Below are 22,686 nucleotides of genomic sequence, written 5' to 3'. Positions count from 1 at the left end.
GCGCGTGCGTGTGTGAATTCTTTAAGGATACCACCAAATGTAAGCTCCTAAGTGTAAAATCTTACTAGTGAATTATCTGTTTGCACTACTTCTGAGGTCACTTTCAGTGGGATAGCAGAAGGTGAATTCATGAACAAGGAGCATTACTAATAGCACAGAAAATTATTAAGATAGAAAACAATCCAACCTTTAATCATTTTGTCCCATGAAACATAGGTGCATACTTTTTTTTCTTAGTTTCTAATAATGGAGCTTGATAAGGGAAATAGTCACTGTTTAGCTGTGACACATGACACTCAGTTTATATGTCCCCCTCTTATTCACCAGTTGGTAGAAGTTCTTTGTCATGCCCCAATCCAAACAGAACCTTTTCAAACCACTTTGCTTTGATTTCAGAATGAAGTGGGTTTCTCCAGCTGTCTTTTATGCTTGTTTAGATGCTTTGGGCTTTTGTGTATGAGGACTCAGTGTGTGCCCAGAACAACTAGGAGACTTAACCGTAGAGAACACGGGGGTTGGCTTCATCCTCAGAACTTCTGACTCTGTGGGTCTGAGAGAACCCGAGGCTTTGAGCTTTCAAGTATTTCAGGCATTGCTAAAGCTGCTGGCTATGAACAGACTCAACACCATTGACGAAAGAACTCAGACAGACTGAGCTCTGAGAAAAAACAGGAGCACAAGTCTTTTACTCAAGACTCGTGTGTTTTTGACTAAGTTGCTTTTAACACTTCTGTGCCTTGATATTTTTCAAAGAGGGAGGTAGAGTGGACACAAAGTGAGCTTTCAGCTTTCTGTTTGGGAAGAGTGACCCGGATTGAACAGGCCATCCTGGGGTTGAGGTTGCAAAAACAAAGTTCCAGACACTCTGTGTTCCTGTTTCAATGCCCAGCTTCTGATTTTGTCATTAAGCTTTTGTTCATGCTAACTTAATTGGAACAGTTCTGATGGATGATTATGTTTTTGGTTCAAGGTTACATGAGCCTTGGCTAAACGAAAATTGGAGATGTGAGCTGCTGACTCTATAACCTTCAGCTTAGAGTGATACAGGAGGAGTTGTGAACGGTGTGCAGAGGGGCTTGAACGGAGCCAGTTCTCAGGACACATTCTGAGTGCTTTGCAAGCTTATCACTGGTGTTCAATGATTGAAAGCAGAGACTTTGCCACTCAGAGATCATCCTAAGGATAGTAGGACATAGTAGCTTCTGAGGGAAACTTTTTGGCTGCCTCCTTTCTTTCTTTCTTTCCTTCCTTCCTTCCTTCTTTCTTTCTTTCTTTCTTTCTTTCTTTCTTTCTTTCTTTCTTTCTTTCTTTCTTTCCTTCCTTCCTTCCTTTCTTCCTTCCTTTCTTTCTTTCCTTCTTTCTCCTTCCTTCCTTCCTTCCTTCCTTCCTTCCTTCCTTTCTTTCTTTCTTTCTTTCTTTCTTTCTTTCTTTCTTTCTTTCTTCCTTTCACCTTATCATTGATTTGTTGATAGTCAAAATTGTGTTTCAGACAGAATGCTATAAATAATCATAGAATTGTTAAGGGGGGCCAGGGAGATGACTCCATGTAAAAGCACTTGCCACATAAGCCTGATAACATGAGTTGGATCTCAAATCACATGTAAAATGCAAGATATGTTGGCATGTTTCTGTAATCACATCCCCCATACAGCAAGATGGGAGACAGAGACAGGAGAACTGACTTTGCTTTCATGGGCCAACTAGCCTACAATGACAGACAACTGATATTGACCTCAAAGCAAAGTGGAAGGGGAGAGCCAATCTCCAAGCTTTGATCTCTGATCTCCATACTTATGCTGTGGCAAGTCTGTACCAGTATCTATACAGATACTTACAAATGAACACACACAACTTCTTTTCCCCTCAAGACTGAGTGATAATAAAAAAAATCATGACAATTCTGTGCCCTCTAAAAATAAACTAAGTCTAAATTTGGGGTGGGATGACAGTTCTTTTCTTTTAAGCTAAATTGTATTTTTCCTAAATATTATATTTTTCAATAATATTGGAATGTGTCTGTTTTCTAAGACTCAATGTAGGTCTACTGTATTTCTGCTTGGAGATTTATTTGTTTCTTCTTTTTCTTCCTTCTCTTCCTCCACCTGCTCCTTTTCTTTTTTCATCTTCCTCCTCCTCTTCTTTTTCCTCTTCCTCCTCCTTTTCTTTTCCTTCTTCCTCTTCTTCTTCCTCCTCTACTTCTTTTTCTTCTTCCTCCTCCTACTCTTCCTCTGCTTCTCCCCTCCTCTTCTTTTCCTCCTTCTCCTCCTCTTCCTTCTATCACTGAACTGGAAATGTTGTTGGGGAAAAACCAAAGAGTAGACCACGTAACTATCTTATTTAAGCATCTATCATGTACTGACAGGTCTGTTTTTAGAGACAGGGTCACTGGCCCATGGTGCTGTGATGCTTTGCAAAGTCTGGAAAAATGGCTTCACTGCTGAAAGCAGAACACATCCAGACTCTTAGGTAAATGTTTATTAACTGGGGGCACGCCCGCTTTCTCTGCCCCTTCCCAAAACCTGGTGCTGCAGGCAAGACTTTATATCTCTTTTTGAGACTTATTTTTCAAGATATAGCACGTTGACACTGCTCTTTACTCTTTGGACTGGAGATTAAGGTCATGGTCACAGGATGAAAATCACTAAGGTTATTCTGGGCTCATCAGCTGAGTCATTAAGAATTCAGCTGCCAAAGTGAGATCTAGGTTCAAATCCCAGCCATATTTCTGGGAATGACAATTTCTTTATTTTTTTCATTAAAATAAGGTTGTGGTGATGTCTGTATAGAATACTACTTGTGAAGTACTTAGCACAGAGCCTTCAAAATATTAATAATGTTTATAGCTTCAACTCTTTCTATGTTCTGTGCCCTTCATAAAAAAATATTTTTCTTGACATAGAATGGAGATTGAAACTTTTGTATATTTGTGAACCTGGGCTTGAGGCTCCACAGTAAGAGAGCGTGTTTGCTTAGCATGTAGAAAGCTGTAAATTCAATCCTTAGGGCCAAGGAAAAAATATTAAAATCTGTGTTCATCTATAATTCTATTTAAAGCCTCCAATCCAAGCCCCTAGAGAGTCAATACCATCTTGAATGTGTGTGTGTGTGTGTGTGTGTGTGTGTGTGTGTGAGTGTTTCACCTGACTCGCTCCTAGAGAATGAGAAGTGGGGCTTGCCTTTGGCTTTCCCTACTCTCCACATCCTCCCAGGTAGCTCCATCCCTGTGTCCTAATACTTACACTCAGCATGATTTCTCCTCACTCATTCTTTCTGTCTCACAATAAGTGAAAATGTATTTTGCTTCACTGCAGTTATGCTTCTGAGGATGAATAATGGAACCTAGCTGAGAAGGACCTGTCTGAGGTCACGGTTGTTGTCACGACTTGATTTTGACTCAAAAAATAAAAAAAAAGGAGTTCAACAGGACCTCTCTGTTCCCAACATACCTGCTGAGGGAATTAAACAACCTCCTCCCCAAAAGAAACAGGGAAGAAGGGCATTGGCTTGATGGAGCCATGGTCTGTTTAAACAGAGCAGTGTCCTCAAGCTGACCATACAAACAGCCTAAACTCCTAGGAAAAGTGCCCTGGACTGCAGTGGGGTTGAGCTTTAGGTTGTCATGCACCTTTTAAAATACAAATGAAATTTAGCAGGAGTTTTGAGAGGCTAAGAGATGACTCTAAGCCAGTAAGCCAGCATGGGTATTACCTCTACACACACACACACACACACACACACACACACACACACGCATCTTTAAATGATCTACTCAATACATTCATCCCAATGTTCATGTTCCCAAGATGGATTATAAGCCCCACGAAAGCCTTCCCACTTGCTGCTCAGCCACACTGAAAATTTATAAATTTCTGTTTCTTTTTTCTGTTTGACATATTAAACCTTTCCATCTTCTTAATCATGCTGAAGACTGAGAGAGAGAGAGAGAGAGAGAGAGAGAGAGAGAGAGAGAGAGATACAAGAAAGTAAATGAAAACAAAACAGAGACGTAGGTATAAAGGTCAAGGTCCAGAATGCCAGGCTAAAGATTGACATTTAAACATGGGATTAAACCTTCTCCCTTGTACAGTACAGTAGAGTGCAGTCCCTGAAGAATCAGAACTGAAAATCTCACAGTTCAGAAGAATCTCTAGAGAAAGTCAGAAAATGGGAGGCAGGAACAACAGAAAAAATGCTCCCACTACAGAAATGGCAGACAGTACATAAAGCCTAACCCCCTGACCAGATAATCATAAAACTCTCTTAAAGGCCTGTTCATGTCAGTTCCTCTTATCCAGCATGTCATATTGGCTTTCATCACAAAATTACCAGGCCTCAAAAAGACAAGAGAACATAGGTAAAAAGAAAGTGCAAGCATCAAACCCAGACTCAGGATGAAGAAAGATGTTGGAATTATAAGACTAGGGATGTAAATAGGTATAATTAATATGATAAAGATCATGATGGGAAAATGTATCTTTCAAGCAGAGAAGAGTAATATAATCATAAAGGACATTGAAGACTAAATAACTGGCTAGACATAGAACATATTTGTGGAATATTACTAGCACTGAGAAAGGAGAGATTGGAAGATCATGACTACTTCAAGTCCAGCCCAGTTTACATAGTAATAGAAGAGTAAGAGTTCAGTGTGTAACTTTATTTAAAAAATGAGAGGGGGTAGATAATGCATTCCTAAGGGAAAAATCATAAATATGAAGAATAACATGGGTGGTTTTTTAAATTCAATAAACATGCCCAACAATTAAAGAACCAATCAGCTTGGCAGAGTGTCCCAGAAAACATCAAGACTTGAATACAGAGAAAACTTGAAAATACAGGACAGAATAAAAATACTGGAGAGAAAATATAGTTCCAGAGCTGTGGATCAATTAGAGAAGATGCAACATACATATAAAATCAGATGGTGCATGGGAGGGGAGAAGAAGGAATATAGAGGTGTTTGAAATGATGATTTAGAAATGATAACACACAAAGCCAGATACTCAGAAGGTTTACAGAGCATCAAATGGTATGGACAATGATATAATAATCTTCATCTGGATATGCCATTTTTAAGCTGCAGGAAACAGAGACAGAAAATACTTTGAAAAAAGCCAGAGGCAAACCTAAAAACATCTATATAGGAACAAAGACAATAGAACAGGAATTTTTATCAGGGTCCCTTCAGAATCCATATGAGAGAGTGGGTGGGTCAGGCCTTTGCACAGAGGTAGAGAACTTAGAATTCATGAGGTCCTAGGTTCAATCTCCAGTGCTGACAAAAGAGAGAGAAAGAATGAAGCAAAATATTTTATTGTTTTATTTTATTTTATTGAGTCAGGTTAACTTTACAGTCCTAGTTGGGCTAGAATCACTATGTAGATGAGCTGGTTTTGAACTTACAGATATCTGCCTGCAAATGCAGGCATCACCATGTGCCATGTTGTATATTAGATTTTAAAGAATTAAAAACCCTCAACATATACTACTTCATCCAATGAAACTATCCTCAGAAGTAAGGGAGAAATAATAACCTCCAAAATAGGCATTAAGAGGATTCATAGATGACTCTTGTAAGAAATCTTCCAAACTAATGATGCTGGACTAACTATATGTCTACATGTAGAAGAATGCAAATAGATCCATATTTATTATCCTGCACAAAACTCAATTCCTTAAAACCAGACACACTAAATCTGCTAGAAGAGAAAGTGCAAAAGAGTCTTGAACTTACTGGCACAGTAGACAACTTCCTGAACAGAACACCAACAGCTCAGGCACTAAGATCAGTGATTAGTAAATGGGACTTCATGAAACTGAAAAGCTTTTGCAAGGCAAAGGAAACTGCCAATAGAACAAAACGACAACCTACAGATTAGGAAAAGATCTTCATTAACCCTACATCTGATCTTTACTAACCCTATTAAAATATATAAAGACTCAAGAAATTAAAGACCACCAAACCAGATAATCCACTTTAAAAATGGGGTACAGAGCTAAACAGAGAATTCTCAATAGAGTAATCTCGAATGGCTGAGAAGCACTTAAAGAAATGATCAATGTCCTTAGTCATCAGGGAAATGCAAATTAAAATGATTCTAAGATTCCATCTTCCACCCATCAGAATGGCTGGTATCAAAAATTCAAGTAACAGTTCATGCTGGCAACCATGTGGAGCAAGGGAACCCTCCTCCATTGCTGGTGGGAGTGCACAATCACTTTGGAAATCAATCTGATGCTTTCTCAGAAAAGTGGAAATAGCTCTACCTCAAAATCCCCTCCTAGGCATATACCTGAAAGATGCTCCACCATACAACAAGGACATTTCCTCAACTATGTTCATTGCAGCTTTATTCATAATAACCAGAAACTGGAAACAACCAGCTGAAGAATGGATACAGAAATTGTGGTATATTTACACAATAAAATACTACTTGGCTGTTAAAAACAATGAAATCATGAAAATTTCAGTCAAATGGATGGAACTAAAAAAGACCATCCTGAGTGAGGGAACCCACACCCAAAAGACATGCATGGCATGTACTCACGTATAAGCAGATATAAGCCATATAATACAGGATGACCATACTACAATTCATAGACCCAAAGAAGATAAGTAACAAGGAGGACCCAAAGGAGGATACTTAAATATAACATAGAAGTAGAAATGGAATAGATAGCAAAAGTGGTTGAAGAGAGGGAATAGGGTTGAGTGTGCATGGAAAGAAATTAGAGAGTGGCTCAAACTGGGGAGAGCTGTCAGGAGGAGAGAGGATTTGCAAGGAGAAGGGCAACTGTGGGTGGGGGCATCTCTGAGACAAGCTGGAGACCTACAACCGGTTCGGGAGGATATGGGAGTGACTCTAGCTGAGACTATTAGTAGCAGGGGTCATAGTGGACTCTAACTATACTGGACTCCTAGTGGAGGGAGGGGAACAGTGACCCACCCACAAAAACTTTGACCCAAAATTTACCCTGCTTGCACGATGTACAAGGATAAAAACAGAACAGAAGATTGAAGGAATGTCTAACCAATGCCTGGTCAAACCTGAGATCCACCCCATGGGAGAGAGCGAACCCCTGACACTTAACAACTCTGCTATGTCTGCAGACAGGAGACTAGCATAGCTGTATTCTGAGAGGCTCCACCCAACAGTGGACCGAAACAGATGCTAAGACTGACACCCAAACGCTGGGCCAAGACTCACATCCAACCACTGGGCAGAGCACAGGGAGTTTTGTGGAAGGATGGGGGAAGAAGGACCCAGAAGTGACAGGAATTCCACAAGAAGACCAACAGAGCTAACTAATCTGGGTGCAGGTGGGTTTACAGAGCACCAACCAGAAACCATGCATGGACTCGACCTAAGCCCCTTACACATATGTAGACGAAGGGTAGCTTTGCCAAAATGCAGATTCCCTAGAAAGGGGAGAGAGGGCTGCCTCTGACATGGACTCAGTTGCCTGCTTTTTAATCACTTTCCCCTAGTGAGGCTGCCTCACCAGGCCACAGGAGAACTGGATGAGCTCAGTCCTGATGCAACTTGATGTTGGTAGGGGAAGGTTCCCATTATCTGAGGAGCAGGGAAGGGGGGAGTAAGGGGAAGTGGGAGGGAGGGCCTACAATATAAACTGTATAAATAAATTAACTAATTAATTTTAAAAATAGAGATTTTCAGAAACCACTGTAGACTAGAAGCTTGAAATCTCCATAAACAAAAAAATGTCAAGATGAAATGAATGAAAGTGCAGTGAAATCTTTCTTATATTTTTTAATTTCTAACTGACCATTGATATCTACTCAAATGGTTTGACACTCTTATACCTAATTAAAAGTGCATATACAAAAGTTTATATTAGTGTTACTAGGTTTTGCCAAAACCTGAATTGTGAGATGTTTTCAGTAGGCAAATGAATGAGTGAGTAGACACGAGGTAGTCATTTAACTGAGTATTGTTTAGCAATATGAACGAATGAATGCATTATCAGGGCTGGAGACAGGGGTTAGTTCAGATCTCCAGCACCTATGTAAATGGCAGGTGCATGAGGAGGTGCACTGGTCACCCCACTAGTCAGGAGATAGACAAGTGATACCTGGGATAAGCTGCCCCCGACCCCCAATAGCCGTACCAGTGAGCTCTGAGTTCAAGTGAGAAACTCTTTCTCAGTAAATAAGGTGCATCTTAATATTGATAAGATTATTTGAAGAAAACACATGAAATATTCTTTCCAGTGTTTTAGCAAAGGGTGTGTAAAGGCATATGTAGAAGTTGGGTTTAAATAATAAATGCTAGTAAAGACTGAATATTCATAAGTCACTCACTAAGTGCTCTATCTTTGTTATCTTGTTGATTTCTTAAGCTCCACACAAAATACTTTCAAAATGAACAGCGGGAGTCAGAACACTTCAGAAACTTTCCAAGGACTGTACAGTAAAGATATGGCAGTGCTACTGGGTTTCTGTTGAACCAACTGTTTTTCATCCAACACTAGGTAAAAGTGAAGGGGACAAAGAAGGCACACCTGGAAGATGACAGTTTGTATCTGTTTACTAGAAGAGTACAGCTGCTTTAACATGGACGGTCCCCAAGATGGGGGTCTATTAGAGAGAGAGAGAGAGAGCACAGGGACTCTTATATGACAACAAAAGTCTGGGAACAGATTCTCCTGCAAAGCAAACTGGAGAATGAAAACGTATTTGCCCTACAAAGACACAAACTTTGTTCTACATACAGTTCAGGAAAGGGAAGCATTTTCCCACGTATTTTTGGAGCTGTTTGGGGTTTGCCAACTGCATGTGAGTGTGCTCTTTTCAAATGTTCACAGTGCTGTCCTAGCACTCACCCGAGATTCCAGTTAACTCTTGCTTTCCTTTCCCCTTAGGTTTAATATTTTTAAGTAAATATGACACTTCCCATACAACTTTGCTGTCTTGGTAGTGAGTACAAATTTAAGATGAACTACCCAGATAACAATTCAGGTCACATAATTCTAATTTTGTTTCTTCCTGTTGCCTTGTTGATGAACATGCAATCAAGATTGCACAAGAGTAGCCTTCCAAATTCTCCCACTGTGTGCATCATTATATTCCTCGTGTTTTGCTTCTACAAAGTCATATCTCTGTGGGTTTCCTTTGCACACCCGTTGCTTTCACCTCAGTGTATTTGCTGAGGGGGTCTCCTTGTCTGACATGCTTTAGGCACACCCTCCTCTGGAAGTTCTCTGAACTTGGTAGATCTCACCAAATACAGTAGGTTCATCTAGCATCAGGCCTCTCTTGCTCTACCATATATCACTCTGTATGAAGTAGATACACAGAACAACTGATACCCTCTAGTTGCCATAATTTTATTGATATGGGCATTCAATAAAGTGTCTCAGCACTGTATCATTAAATAGGATTTGTGCCATGTTGTTTTGCCCAGCTATTGGCTGATGTAAGCATTCTACCGGCTGATTGCCAATTGTTTAAGGGAGAGCTGGTTGATTTATGATGTTTGATAGGTGAGATGTGTTAGATATGCTTCCAGCTCATACTATTGTCAGCTTGTGAATTTATCAGCGTATAACCCTGTTAGGTCTACAAGAATCTGTCGTCTATTAGCCAATGCTGTACTTCTTTCATCAATCCCCACCTTCATAGACGGATGTAGTGAGAGAATATGAGTTTTGAAGTATACCTTTGACATTGACTGTGTTGGTATGGGCAAATGTTTTAAGTTCTCAGAGCCTCCCTACTCATCTTAGATAGAAAATTCTCTAATTTGTAATATTTATATATGCAAGGAACATACGTTAGTCACCTTTTCATTGCTGTAACAAAATACTTTGAAGAACAACTTCAAGAAAGAAAGATTTACCTTGAATCACAGTTTCAGAGGCTTCAGTTCATGGCTGACTCCATTTAATGGGTGGGACAAGGTAGAGCATAGTGCAAGTGTGTGTCAGTAAAGAACAGCTCGCTGGGAGGCAGCTAGAAAAGAGAAGGAACAAAGAAAGGGGCTGGGAGATAGGTATTACCTTCAAAGCCTAGTTCCCAGTGACCCATTTCCTCCAACTAGGCTCCACGTCCTAATTTCCATCACCAACAAATATTGCCATTGAATTTTTGATCTATCCGTGAATTAGTCCTCATTTTCCCATCAGTCCCCAGTGCTCTGTCTCTGAACTCTCTACTGGGAAACAGGTCTTCAACCCACGACATTTTGGAAATCATGCCATGTCCATACTTAATAGAACCTAACATGGCTCTTGCCACATGAGCACTTGATAAGTCCTAACCCTTGGAACTGTCATTGTAAGAGAATAGTTATTACCTAGAATGGTTCTGCCACATAGCACAAGCTGTGTGTATTTATTAAAATGGGCAGAGATTAATCTGTTTTACCCTATTCCTCAGTAAGAGAAAGTTCACATTGGTTAAGTTGGTAAAAGTCATGGGACCAGAACATCGTAGCCTGATTCTTACATCCCACAGAATCTGTTTTGGTATTTTTTTTTCTGGAAGTTGTAGCCCTTGATGGAAATGGGGACTGGGACTCACCTGGTGAAGCGTCCGACCTGTTAACCATTTTCCTCATTTCCTTATGCAGCACTTCCAGTCCTCCAACATTGAGTTCTGCCTGCTCGTCTGCCTGGGTCTCTACTGAGATGAACACAACTACATGGATCTCTTTCTGATTATCTAGGGACCTTGAAAAATTACTGTCCTCTGTCAACCTAACTGCAGTTTAGAATGATGCCATCTCTACTCCCACTGAGAGTGTTCCATCACCTTGATTTGTCCCTCTTCTGGGTATTTCTCAAATCTTCCTGGTTCTCATTTTGCAAGAGCTGTACCTTCTTCTAGTGTCCCAGGAACCATACTCCAAAGAGTAGAGTGTGCATTTCTGTTACATAATTACCCAGAATAAAGCACGTGTTATCTTCCAGTCGCCTGAGTCCAGAGGTCCCGGTCCTGTGATGGAATGTGCTCATGTCATTAGGACAGTCCTTTCCCTTTCCATGTGAATAACCTGTAACTTGTGGAAAGTGTTTTTGTGTTCAGAGTCTGTTATTTTGATCCATCTGATAAAAAGCTCGCTATCACTTGAACACACAGCTTGGGGCCCTGCTTCACTTTTCAAGTACAGTATATTCTTAAACACAAGTGAGATGAGGAACATACTGCACATCCCCCGGGGACTATTTAAAATGTAAAATATAAATATTTCTCCTTTGAATGTACTTAACTTGGCGAGGCTGTCTCTGGTTTGTGTTCTTTCAGTCGCTGCATTGACACTGTGTTTGCTATGCCTTCATTTAGCTGGGCTGAAATGAGCTGGGGCAGCGGATATCAGCACACAGCCGTCAACACCACAGTCCTTTCCTCCCGGCAGAGTCTGCATAGGTTGCCAAGTCTCCTCTGATCACAGAAGACCTTTCCATAAGGTCAGCACTGAAGCAGGCCTGGCCTCGTGTTAGTGCTTTATGGTGAAAGATATGCTGGCTCCAAGTTGCCTGGACTGTACGGGGAGAACTCACAGAAAATCAACTAAGCAGGGGCCCCATGTGTCTCCTCTCTCCGGCAGGACCTGGGCATTATGGTACAAGAACCTTGTTAGGCTGACTCAACACCCCTCCCTACTCCTTCTTCACACACGCTGGGTGTTCAAGAGGCTCTAAAGAAGTAGCAAAAAGCATCTTCCTCCTGCACAAAGATTCACTGTTCAACTGCTAGCAAAACTGGGATGCTGTTCTTGGTCCACGTGTTTCGGCTTTCAGCAGTCCCTTTTTTGTGTCTTATTATATAGGTCAAAAGACATGAGAACTCAGAGGGTCAGGGCCTTGGCACTCATTTGTTCTGTGGGTGAGGCATTAGACAGTGGGTGCTTCTGAACGGAGAGGATGAAGTTTTTCAAATGTCCTTTCCTCTCAAACTGGAGCGTGTGTGTGTGTGTGTGTGTGTACATGCTCATGTGTATACATGGACATAAGTGTTTGCCCAAAAGTGTGAAGAGCAGAGAATCTCCTCAGGTGTCATTGTCAGGTGCTGTCTACCTTGTTGGAGAGATGGTTTCTCACTGGCCTGAAGCTTACCAAGTAGATGAGGCTGGCTGGCCAGGAATCCCCAGACACCTGTCTCTGTGTTGCAGGCACTGTAGTTACAGTACAGATGCCTGTGCAGTTTTCCTTTCTCTGGTTCTACTTTTGTGGATGCTGGGAATCAAACTTGTCTTTGTACCATACTAACTGAGCCACCTCTGGAGCCCTTCATATTCTTTCTTTCTTTTCGTGTGTGTGTGTGTGTGTGTGTGTGTTCATGTGTACAAGCTCACATTTGTATAAAGGGTTCTCACGTACCCGAGTGCACATGCGTGCATGCCAGGTGTTGCTCTCAGGCTTCTACCTCAATCTCTTCACTGCGTTAGTTTTTGAACCATGCTCTCAAGATGAACCTGGAGCTGATCAATTTGGCTAGACTGGCTACTCAGTGAACCTTGGGGTTATGCTTGTCTATGTCTCGTCACCCTGGAGTTGCAGGCACACGCCATTATATCTGACTTTTTCTTTTATGTGGGTGGTGAGGATTGAAACTGAGGCCTTCATGCTTGCATAGCAAGGCTTTTACCAACTGACCTGTCTCCCTATCCTTCGTCTTTTGTTATAAAAAAGTGAATGTAGAAATTTTATTGGATGAAGGAAAAATGACTCTTTGTTAAAGGGGACACTTAGGATTCCAAAGAGAGGGTTAGTGTATTTCCTGGATACAGTGGCCTTTCCTCAAACAAAGACTTGTAAAGAAGCTTCATGGTTAAAGGGATTTGTAATGAAAGTTTTGGTTTCATTGTACATTATATAAATATGCTTTTGTTTTAATTCCCAATGTGAGATTTTAGTTGGGCTATAGTTCGTCCACACTTGTTTATTGTCATGTGCAGGTTGTGATCTTTGCCAGCTGGTAATGGCCTTCCATGTGTGGCCATTGGAGAGGGGTGTGGTCTAGGACTCTGAGAGTATAAATATGGACTGAGCAAGAGGCATTTGGTATGGCGTTCAGTGTTGGCATGGGGCATGGAGAAGTTTGGAGACTGTGTGGTGGTTTGGAGCCGACAGATGGAGAGAAATGCTTTGGGGCACAGTGGCATGGAGAAGCCTGCTAGCTGTGTCTGCGGTTGATAGAGACTGGTATAGGGCCCTAAAAGGACCTCCTGACCCTAAATAGCTGGGAGAAGTAAAGGAGTCTGGGCCCTCTCTACCCACTAACCTTTTCTGTCTTTTCTACGTAAGGTTGGGGATTGATGGAAGGGAGGTAGAGGCCTAAACACTCCAAATAAAGTAGAGTTTTAAAAAAGACCACTACAGATGGCATTCTGCTGCAGTGATTCCTCTAGTTAACAGCTGGGCAGGCCAGTGTGCCTGTGAGCTGCATCTCTAGCTGAGACTTCTAGAAACAGACCGTGAAGCCTGGCATATCCTGGTTCCAGTTCTGACGAACTTTCCTCCACTGGCGTTGGGTAAATCACTTTGTACTTCTCGGCTTGAGCTCAGGATGGGAATGGTGGATAGTGGGTGAATGGACTAACCACAGTGCCTACATATTAGCTGACTAAATATGGATGTGTGTTAGCTTTTGCATATGTATAAGCAAAATATCTGAGAGAGCAGCTTAAAGGATGAAACATTTGTTTAGGCTCATAGATTCAGATGGTTTGGTCCATGGTTGCTTGAACTCCATGCACTTGGGCATATCATCACGACAGTGGGTATATGTGGCAGAGGAGAGCTACAGGAAAACAGAAGGGACTAAGGACAAGTCATCCCCAAGGTTTTCCTCTCATTCATTGGCACCCTTTATCTAAACTTTCCAGAACCTCCCCCAAATAAAACCATTGGTGAGAACCAGGTCTTTAATATTTGAGTGGCTGGGGGCATTTCATATTCAAACTATAAAAAAAGAGGAATGCTGGTGGCTTGTATGCTGAAGTAGTGGTTAAAAAATCTGTGCCATGTTATTTTTAGGAAACACTGTTAAGATTGTTACTTGATCAACAGTATCCTAGGTAAAGAGTAAAGTGTCATTCATCAGTGCACGTGTAATCAACTTAATTGACAGAGCCATCACCTCAAACGTATCACTTCTTTGTTTGGGGAATCTGTGCTACCTATTTTGAAACATGCAATTAAGTATTGTCATCAATGGCTTTCCTACTGTGCTGCAGAACATTATCTGTTATTTCTCTTTTCTAGGTATAAATCCATAGCTATTTGAATAAGCTAGAGGAAAAAATAAGTATCTAGAGCTCTACCTCATACCCAGCCACGTCCTATGCTGAGTCTGCCAACTTAACACATGCCCATTGAACTTCAATTTTGAATGACACCGTGTCTTTTATAGCGTGGAAGAAACAATGCCAGCCATTCGGGAGTTTATCATCTGCCAGGGAGGTGGAGCAAATGTGTGAGGAGCTAGCACAATGATGCCAGGCTTGCTGAGAAGTGTGATCAGCACTGAGGCTCAGGAGAAAGCAGGAGACTGCAGACCTGGGATTCAGTTCCAGCTGATACACATGCCAGCATGAACCTGAGCTTTGGCTTCCTGTCTTATCGCACCATCTGGTTTCTTCATGGAGATGTTATTTTGTTGTTGTCCCTGCTCTTAGTTGAACTTTCTTGGTTTATAGATACAGTTTTAAATTTCTTTTTCATACCTGCCCTGTGTTTGGCCAGGATCTGACCCTGGCGGTCTTCTCTGCATGTTATATACAGAGTCCATTCTGTATGGGCCCTGCTTTGAGAAACTTCTGTGGCTATCCACTTGACTCAACCCTTCCAGACAGTGGAATCACTAGGATTTGTGGTAGAAGCAGGATTTGATCTGCTTCTTTGAGGGTTGATGGTTTGCCAGGCACAGCTGGGTTTCCAGGAGATGAGAACGGCCTTAGCAAACACAGGGCATGAGAGATACAGGTTTGGGGAGTGCTGGGTAGCAGCGCAGAACAAAGAGGTGAGTCACAGGTGATAACTTGAGAAGTGAAACTGCGTGTCCTACTTAGAGTCACTATTGCCGTGATGAAATATGATCCAAAGCAATTTGGGGAGGAAGGGGTTTAGTTGGCTTAAACTTCCACAGTGTAGCCCATCATTGAAGGAATTTAGAACATGAACGCAAACAGGGTAGAAACTTGGAGGCAGGAGCTGATGTGGAGGCCATGGAGATGTGCTGCTTACTGGCTTGTGCCTCATGGCTTGCCAGTCTTCTTTCTTATATAACCCAGATTACAGCCAGGGTTGGCACCACCCACAATGTACCGGGCCCTCCACTATCAATCACTAAGTAAGAAAAAGCCCCACAGGCCTGCCTACAGCCCGGTGTTACAGAAGCATTTTCTCAAGTGAGGCTCCCTCCTCTCTGGTGACTCTAGCTTGTGTCAAGTTGACATAAAAATAGCCAGCACCCTGAAAGCATCAGAAATCTCAGCTAATGGTTTGACATTTCAGTCAAAAGAGAATATGAAGCTTCTAAAAATTTCTAAGTGAAGTTTCTTATTTTCCTCGTGACATGCTTGCTGCTCCGTATTTTCTCGTCAGCTCATGCAGTCTTTCTCATGCCTCTCTGTGCAGCTGCTTAACCACTTGGATACCAGTGTGGGTTTTTGGCTGCACTGGCTTTTCTAAATGCTTTCATCTGGGACTTCCTAATAGCTGTCACGCAGGGCAGCCATCAAACTCCTGGGAAGGAGTAAGTGGTGCACATCACGGCAAGTAAACATTGACCTAAGGCAAAGGAACAAGAAATGACACTGGCTAGTGGATAAGAGAACAGGGCATCCTCTGCCCAGGTCCCAGGACTGTCACAACAGACGGGAGTGGGGCTGCTGTGTTAGCTAGTCTTGTCAACATGACAGGGTAGAATCACATGTGTGTTTGTCCGAGAGGGAGTTTCTAGATTTGGTAAATGGGATGGGTAAGACTCATCCCCTAATGTAGGTAACACTGTTCCATGGGTGGGTTCCTTGACTGAATAAAAAAAAGAAAGGAAAGGAACCAAGTACCATTATTCATTGCTCTCATCTCCCTATGATCAGCTGCCTCAGGCTTCTGCCACTGTGACTTCCCCACCACGAGGACCCTCAAACTGTGAGCCAACGTAAACCAGCTTTCCTTCTTCCTTAAGTGGCGTGTGTCAGGCATTTGGTCACATCAGAGGGAAAAGAAACTCAAGAATCCTATCTCAAGAAAAGACCTTTGAGAAATATCTTGTTATGAGATCTCTCTTCCCTCTGGTATCTAGGTTCAGAACTACAGGACTACCCTCTAAAACAAAGATAACATTAAAAATTTGGAGCTGCATTTTAAATAGTTGTTATCTGTTAAGTGATAGAATGTTTTGCCACATTATTTTTTTGTAGTAAAATATATTTTACACAGTATTGCTATTTTCATAATTTTATATGCATAATTTTAAGGATGTTTCATAGTCACACTATCATGTTTCTAAAATTCTTTTACTTCCCCAACAAAAACTGTATGATCATTAAGTAATAACTTCCCCTTACTTTTTTGTCCATTTCTGGAAGCCTCTAATTTACTTTTTGTCTCTATGAATTTCTCTATTTTAGGTATTTCATTTATGTGGAACATATAGTACTTGGGCTTTTTTTTTGTGCCTTTTCACTTCACTTCCTATTCCAATTTTAAGGTTCTCTATGTGGGGTTATATAAAAGCTGAATTTATTTGTACAGATAGATAATAGTCCATTTCATATTTTTATTTGTTTTTCTATTTATCTGTTCTTGAACATTTGGGCATCTGCCTTTTTTTTTTCTGCAATGTTTATAAACATACAAGTGAGTTCTGAATTCCTGCATTCAGTTTTGAGGTGTTTACTTAGGGCTGTTGTTGCTGGGCAGTATAAAAATTACATTTTCAGGTGTTTGTATTCTATTTTTAGGAAGTACCAAACTGTTTTCCACAATGACCATACCATGTTACAATACAACCAATAGAGCAGACATGTCACAACACGTTATTTTTCCATTTGTTTATTATTCTCAATCCTAGTAGTTTTGAAATTATATTGTGATTATAACTGGCCTTTCTGTAATGATGGAGGATGCTTATCATCTTTTCATGAGCACACTGACTATTTGTATATCTTCTTAATAGAAATGTCTATTAGAGACTTGTAGAAAAATTTAAATCCAGAAATATGGCTGCTCTGGCAAAAGACCACATCCAAGGACCTTCTAAGTCTATGTGATCTGACTGGAATACAGACACACTTTTAGTACACACCTTTAATTACAAAGAGTGAATGTGAGGTTAGTATATATGAGGAAACCACCATGCTTGAAAGAGATATCTAATAGAGACAAAGATTTGACAGAATGAGTCAGACATAGCATACACCCAACTCTCATGAGAACAGGACAGGAAAGACAGACTACTTAAGAACAGTGCAGAAAATGACAGCCTACAGACTGGGAAAGGATCTTCACCAACCCCATATCTGACAGAAGGCTGATATCCAGCATATATAAAGAACTAAAGAAGTTAAAAATCAATAAATCAAGTAATCCAATTAAAAAAATGGGGTACAGAGCTAATCAGAGAATTCTCTGTAGAGGAATATAGAATAGCAGAGAAACACTTACAGAGATGCTCAACGTCCTTAGCCATCAGGGAGATGCAAATCAAAACGACCCTGAGATTTCACCTTACACCCATCAGAATGGCTAAGATCAAAAACTCAAGTGACAACGCATGTTGGAGAGGTTGTGGAGAAAGGGGAACCCTCCTCCATTGCTGGTGGGAATGTAACTGGTACAACCACTTTGGAAGTCAATCTGGCGCTTTCTCAGACAATTAGGGATAGTGCTTCCTCAAGACCCAGCTATAACACTGCTAGGTATATACCCAAAATTTGCTCAAGTACACAACAAGGACATTTGCTCAACCATGTTTGTAGCAGCTTTATTTGTAATAACCAGAACCTGGAAACAACCCAGATGTCCATCGGTGGAGGAATGGATACAGAAATTGTGGTATTTTTACACAATGGTATTTTTACAGCAATCAAAAATGAGAAAATCATGAAATTTGCACGCAAATGGTGGGATCTAGAAAAGATCATTCTGAGTGAAGTATCCCAGAAAGAGAAAGACAAGCATGGTATATACTCGCTTATATAGACCTATACGATATGATAAACATATTGAAATCTATACACCTAAAGAAGATAAACAAGAAAGCTGACATGGGGTAAGATGATCAATCCTCCAATTGTCGAGCTATATTTTAGGTAATTGGACTGGAGAATTCGATACTACGATGGAGCAGCTGAGAGTGGCCATTGTCACAGTAAATTCTACCAGAGTGGACGCAGGACTAGCCACAGGATTATCAACATGGATTGCTGCAGCCATGAATCATCTGAAGGAATGGGCGGGCATGGGAGTGTTAGCAGGCCTTCTGGTGTTGGTCTCCTTGGTTTGCCTGTGGTATATATGCAAGATTAGAGTCTCACAACAGTGTGATGCAGCCATGATCATTCAGGCCTTTACAGCCATTGAAGCAGGGCATTCTCCCCAAGCATGGTTGGATACCATAAAAAGCTAAAATGATACGCTCAGGATGCGAGGCTAAGCACTGCACTCAGGGTCAGCCGCTTTGGACCCAGAGAAGAGCATGTCTGATTGCATGCGGGTTGATGCCCCAGGTCCCGCCTCTGAGAAAAAGGTATCGGCCGGTCTGATGCTCTTTGGGTGGATGACACCTAAATGAATATCGGTACAAAGTCCCAATTTATTTCTAATATCAGAGATCAGACCTCTACTCTTGCCTGATGCGTCTAAAACAAAAAGGGGAAACTGTAGAGAGCTGCAGAATGCTATGCCTTAAAGATGGAGCTGGTTTCCACCTTCCACCTTCCCGATGGTGAGTGCTCTCTGTCACGAACAACTCCACATTTGGCTAAGGCTGAGGATCTGGCTTGCTTCCATGTATGTGGACCTATCTGCATTGCCCCCGTGGCACGCCTGGGTTGGCTACCCAGAGGCTATTTAAGCTGTGAGCTGGCTTTCCCCGGGGTCCGAGGATTGTTCAATGTTCAATGTTCCTGAATAAACTGCATTGAAAAAAAAAAAAAAAAAAAAAAAAAGATGATCAATCCTCACTTAGAAAGACAAATGGGATGTGCATTGGATGTAAGACAGGAGCCTACGGCAAAGGGCCTCTTAAAGACTCTCCCTAGCAGTGTATCAAAGCAGATACTAAGACTCATAACCAAACCTTCGGCAGAGTACAGGGAATCATATGAAAGAAGGGGGAGTTAGTATGATGTGGAAAGAATAGGAGCTCCACAAGGACCAAATATATCTAGGCACAAGGGTCTTTTCTGAGATTGACACTCCACCAAGGACCATGTATGGATATAACCTAGAACCTCTGCTCAGATGTAGCCCGTGGTAGCTCAGTAACCAATTGGTTTCCCATAGTAAGGAGAACAAGGACTATTTCTGACAGGAACTCAATGGCAGGCTCTTTGACCTCCCCACCCTCCAAGAGAGGAGCAGTCCTGCTAGGCCACAGAGGAGGACTTTGCAGCCAGTCCTGAAGACACTTGATAAAACAGGGTCAGATGAAAGGGCAGGAGGTCCTCCCCAATTAGTGGACTTGGAAAGGGGCAGGGAGTAGATGAGGGAGGGTGGCATTGGGAGGGGATGAGGGAGCGGGATACAGCTGGGAAACAGAGTTAATAAAATGTAACTAATAATAAAAAAATTAAATTTAATTTACAAAAAAAGAGCAGTGCAGGGAAAGAGAGCCAGAAGTTTTATTTATTTATTTATTTATTTATTTATTTATTTATTCTGAGTTTTCTTTCTTTTTTTAAAAAACAAAATTATTCATTCACACATATTCAATGAAAACAAACTGTTGTACATCATATGGTTAGTTTCTTTAGTTAACAAACAATGAATACTAAATCAAGAAAAATCAATGTCAAAATAAGCCTCCTCTAAACTGTGGTAATACGTTAGATATTCTGATTTTGAATACAGTCATAGATTTTTTCCAGATTAAGTACAGTAAAACTAACCTGAATGGTTTTTTTAACTTTTATTAATTACACTTTATTCACTTTGTATTCCCCAATAAGCCCCTCCCTCCTCCCCTCCCAATCCCACTCTTCCTCCCCCTTCTTTACACATGCCCCTCCCCAAGTCCACTGATGGGGAGGTCCTCCTCTCCTTCCTTCTGATCTTAGTCTGTCAGATCTCATCAGGAGTGGCTGCATTGTCGTCTTCTGTGGCCTGGTAAGGCTGTCCCCCTCAGGGGAAGATGATCAAAGAGCAGGCCAATCAGATTATGTCAGAAACAGTCCCTCTTCCCATTACTATGTAACCCACATGGACACTAAATTGCCATGGGCTTCATCTGTGCAGGGGTTCTAGGTTATCTCCATGCATGGTACTTGGTTGGAATATGAGTCTCTGGGAAGACCCCTGTGTTCAGATTTTCTGGTTCTGTTGCTCAGAAGAAGAAAGAAGAAGAAGAAGAAGAAGAAGGAGGAGGAGGAGGAGGAGGAGGAGGAGGAGGAGGAGGAGGAGGAGGAGGAGGAGGAGAAGGAGAAGGAGAAGGAGAAGAAGAAAACAGGAAACAAGCTAGGAACCTGCCACAGAGGGCCTCTGAAAGGCTCTGCCCTACAGACTATCAAAGCAGACGCTAAGACTTATGGCCAACTGTTGGGCAGAGTGCATGGAATTTTATGTAAGAAGTGGGAAATAGGAAGATCTGGAGAGGACAGAAAGTCTTTTTTTTTTTTTAAAAAAAACCAGGACATTTTACAGAGACTGGTTGCTGAAAGAGCAAGCTAGACACAGTGAAGTCAGAACAACAGAGAATGAGAAGGAGCAAGAAGATTAAAACATATTATAAGAATTAGGTTAAGGCCAGGCAGAGCAATTCTCTCAGAAGCCAGTTTGAATCAGTCATCTTGGAGAGAAGTTTGGGCCAGAACCAGCCAGCAAGAGTTCAGATAGAGCTAGAAAGATTTGGGAATGTCCCTCATCTCATTTCCTCATCTGAGGAAATAAAAACAACATTGCAAGATGTGCTGATTTTCAAGAGATACTTAGACTTAAAAGAGTAGAGAAGTTTTATATTCACAGCAAAGTAAAGCAGGAAGTGTAGGCATGTTCCCTCTCTGCATGCTGCCTTCCTTGTCTCTTCAGAGTGGAGCATTTGTTACAGCTGATTAGCTTGCACATCACTGTCATCTAAAGCCCATTATGCATTGGGGCTGTATAGAGTGATTATTAGTGTCGATACTGTAACATTCTTGGGGTTGAAAATGTACATACAAATGTGTATCACACATCTTCACTGCCCTCAAAATCCTCTCTTGTCTATTCAACTCTCTCTCTCTCTCTGATGACCTCTAGAAATAACAGGTGTTTTTGTTGGCTTTATGGCATTGCTTTTTCTAGAATGCCGTGTGTCAGGACCCTATGGTAAGCAGCCTTTTCTGACGGACTTCTTCAATTAGCAACACAGCTCTACAACTCGGCTGTGTCTTTCCATGCACCATGAATTTTTATTACTGAATACACCCCATTGTCTGAATGCACCAGCGATTACTTGTACATACTTACTGAAGAACGTCTTACTTTCTCCTAGAATTATGGATCAAACGTTTGTATACAACAAAGTGCATGAGTTTTGTGTCAATATAGGTTTCTAAGGCTTTTAAAGGGTAAGCATCAAGAAGTGTGATTTCTGGCTTGCATGGCAAGAACGTGCTTAGCTCTAGGGAACTAGCTAACTTCCCACTTGGTTGTGGTGGTATGCTTCTAGCAGTGTGGATGAGGTTTTGTTGCCGAAGTCCCTCACCAGCATCTTGGGTGGGTTTTGGTCATTGCAGTAGTTGCACTGCGCAGTCGTATTTAGATCAGTTTGCATTTCCGTAATGAAAGATGACATGGAGATTTGGAGATTCTCTTTGGGTTTATTTGCCATGTGAGTATCTTCTTCTTTTTTTTTTTTCAATGCAGTTTATTCAGGAACCTTGAACAATCATCTGACCCTGGGGAAAGCCAGCCCACAGCTTAAACAGCCTCTGGGTAGCCAACACCAGCGTGCCACGTGGGCAATGCAGATAGGTCCACATACATGGAAGCAAGCCAGATCCTCAGCCTTAGCCAAATGTGGAGTTGTTCGTGACAGAGAGCACTCACCATCGGGAAGGTGGAAGGTGGAAACCAGCTCCATCTTTAAGGCGCGGCATTACACAGCTCTCTACAGTTCCCCCTTTTTGTTTTAGATGCATCAGGCAAGAGTAGAGGTCTGATCTCTGATATTAGAAATAAATTGGGACTTTGTACAGATGTTCATTTAGGTGTCATCCACCCAAAGAGCATCAGACCGTCCGATACCTTTTTCTCAGAGGCGGGACCTGGGGCATCAACCCGCATGCAACCAGACATGCTCTTCTCTGGGTCCAAAGCGGCTGACCCTGAGTGCAGTGCTTAGCCTCGCACCCTGAGCGTAACATTTTTAGCTTTTTATGGTATCCAACCATGCTTGGGAAGACTGTCCTGCTTCAATGGCTGTAAAGGCCTGAATGATCATGGCTGCATTACGCTGTTGTGTGACTCTAATCTTGCATATATACCACAGGCAAACCAAGGAGACCAACACCA

General features: G+C 41.7%; 1 protein-coding gene across 3 annotated transcripts in view; it reads left to right on the top strand.

Annotated features, from left to right (window-relative positions):
* The window catches only part of Slc39a12 (solute carrier family 39 member 12), a 102,787-nt gene extending 91,594 nt beyond the window's left edge, over positions 1 to 11,193 (top strand). For 2 of the 3 annotated variants that reach the window (XM_060372281.1, XM_060372279.1), the window contains one exon: positions 10,593 to 11,191. In XM_060372281.1, coding sequence (XP_060228264.1) covers positions 10,593 to 10,615 — 23 coding nt within the window. In that variant the 3' untranslated portion in view covers positions 10,616 to 11,191. Of the gene's footprint in view, positions 1 to 10,592 lie in introns of all 3 variants that reach the window. The other variant, XM_060372277.1, reaches the window with a different exon arrangement.
* The last annotated feature ends 11,493 nt before the right edge of the window (positions 11,194 to 22,686 follow it).

This window comes from Meriones unguiculatus, chromosome 19 (assembly GCF_030254825.1).
Source record: "Meriones unguiculatus strain TT.TT164.6M chromosome 19, Bangor_MerUng_6.1, whole genome shotgun sequence".
Taxonomy (NCBI): Eukaryota; Metazoa; Chordata; class Mammalia; order Rodentia; family Muridae; genus Meriones; species Meriones unguiculatus.
This window is presented reverse-complemented; position numbering and strand designations above follow the sequence as displayed.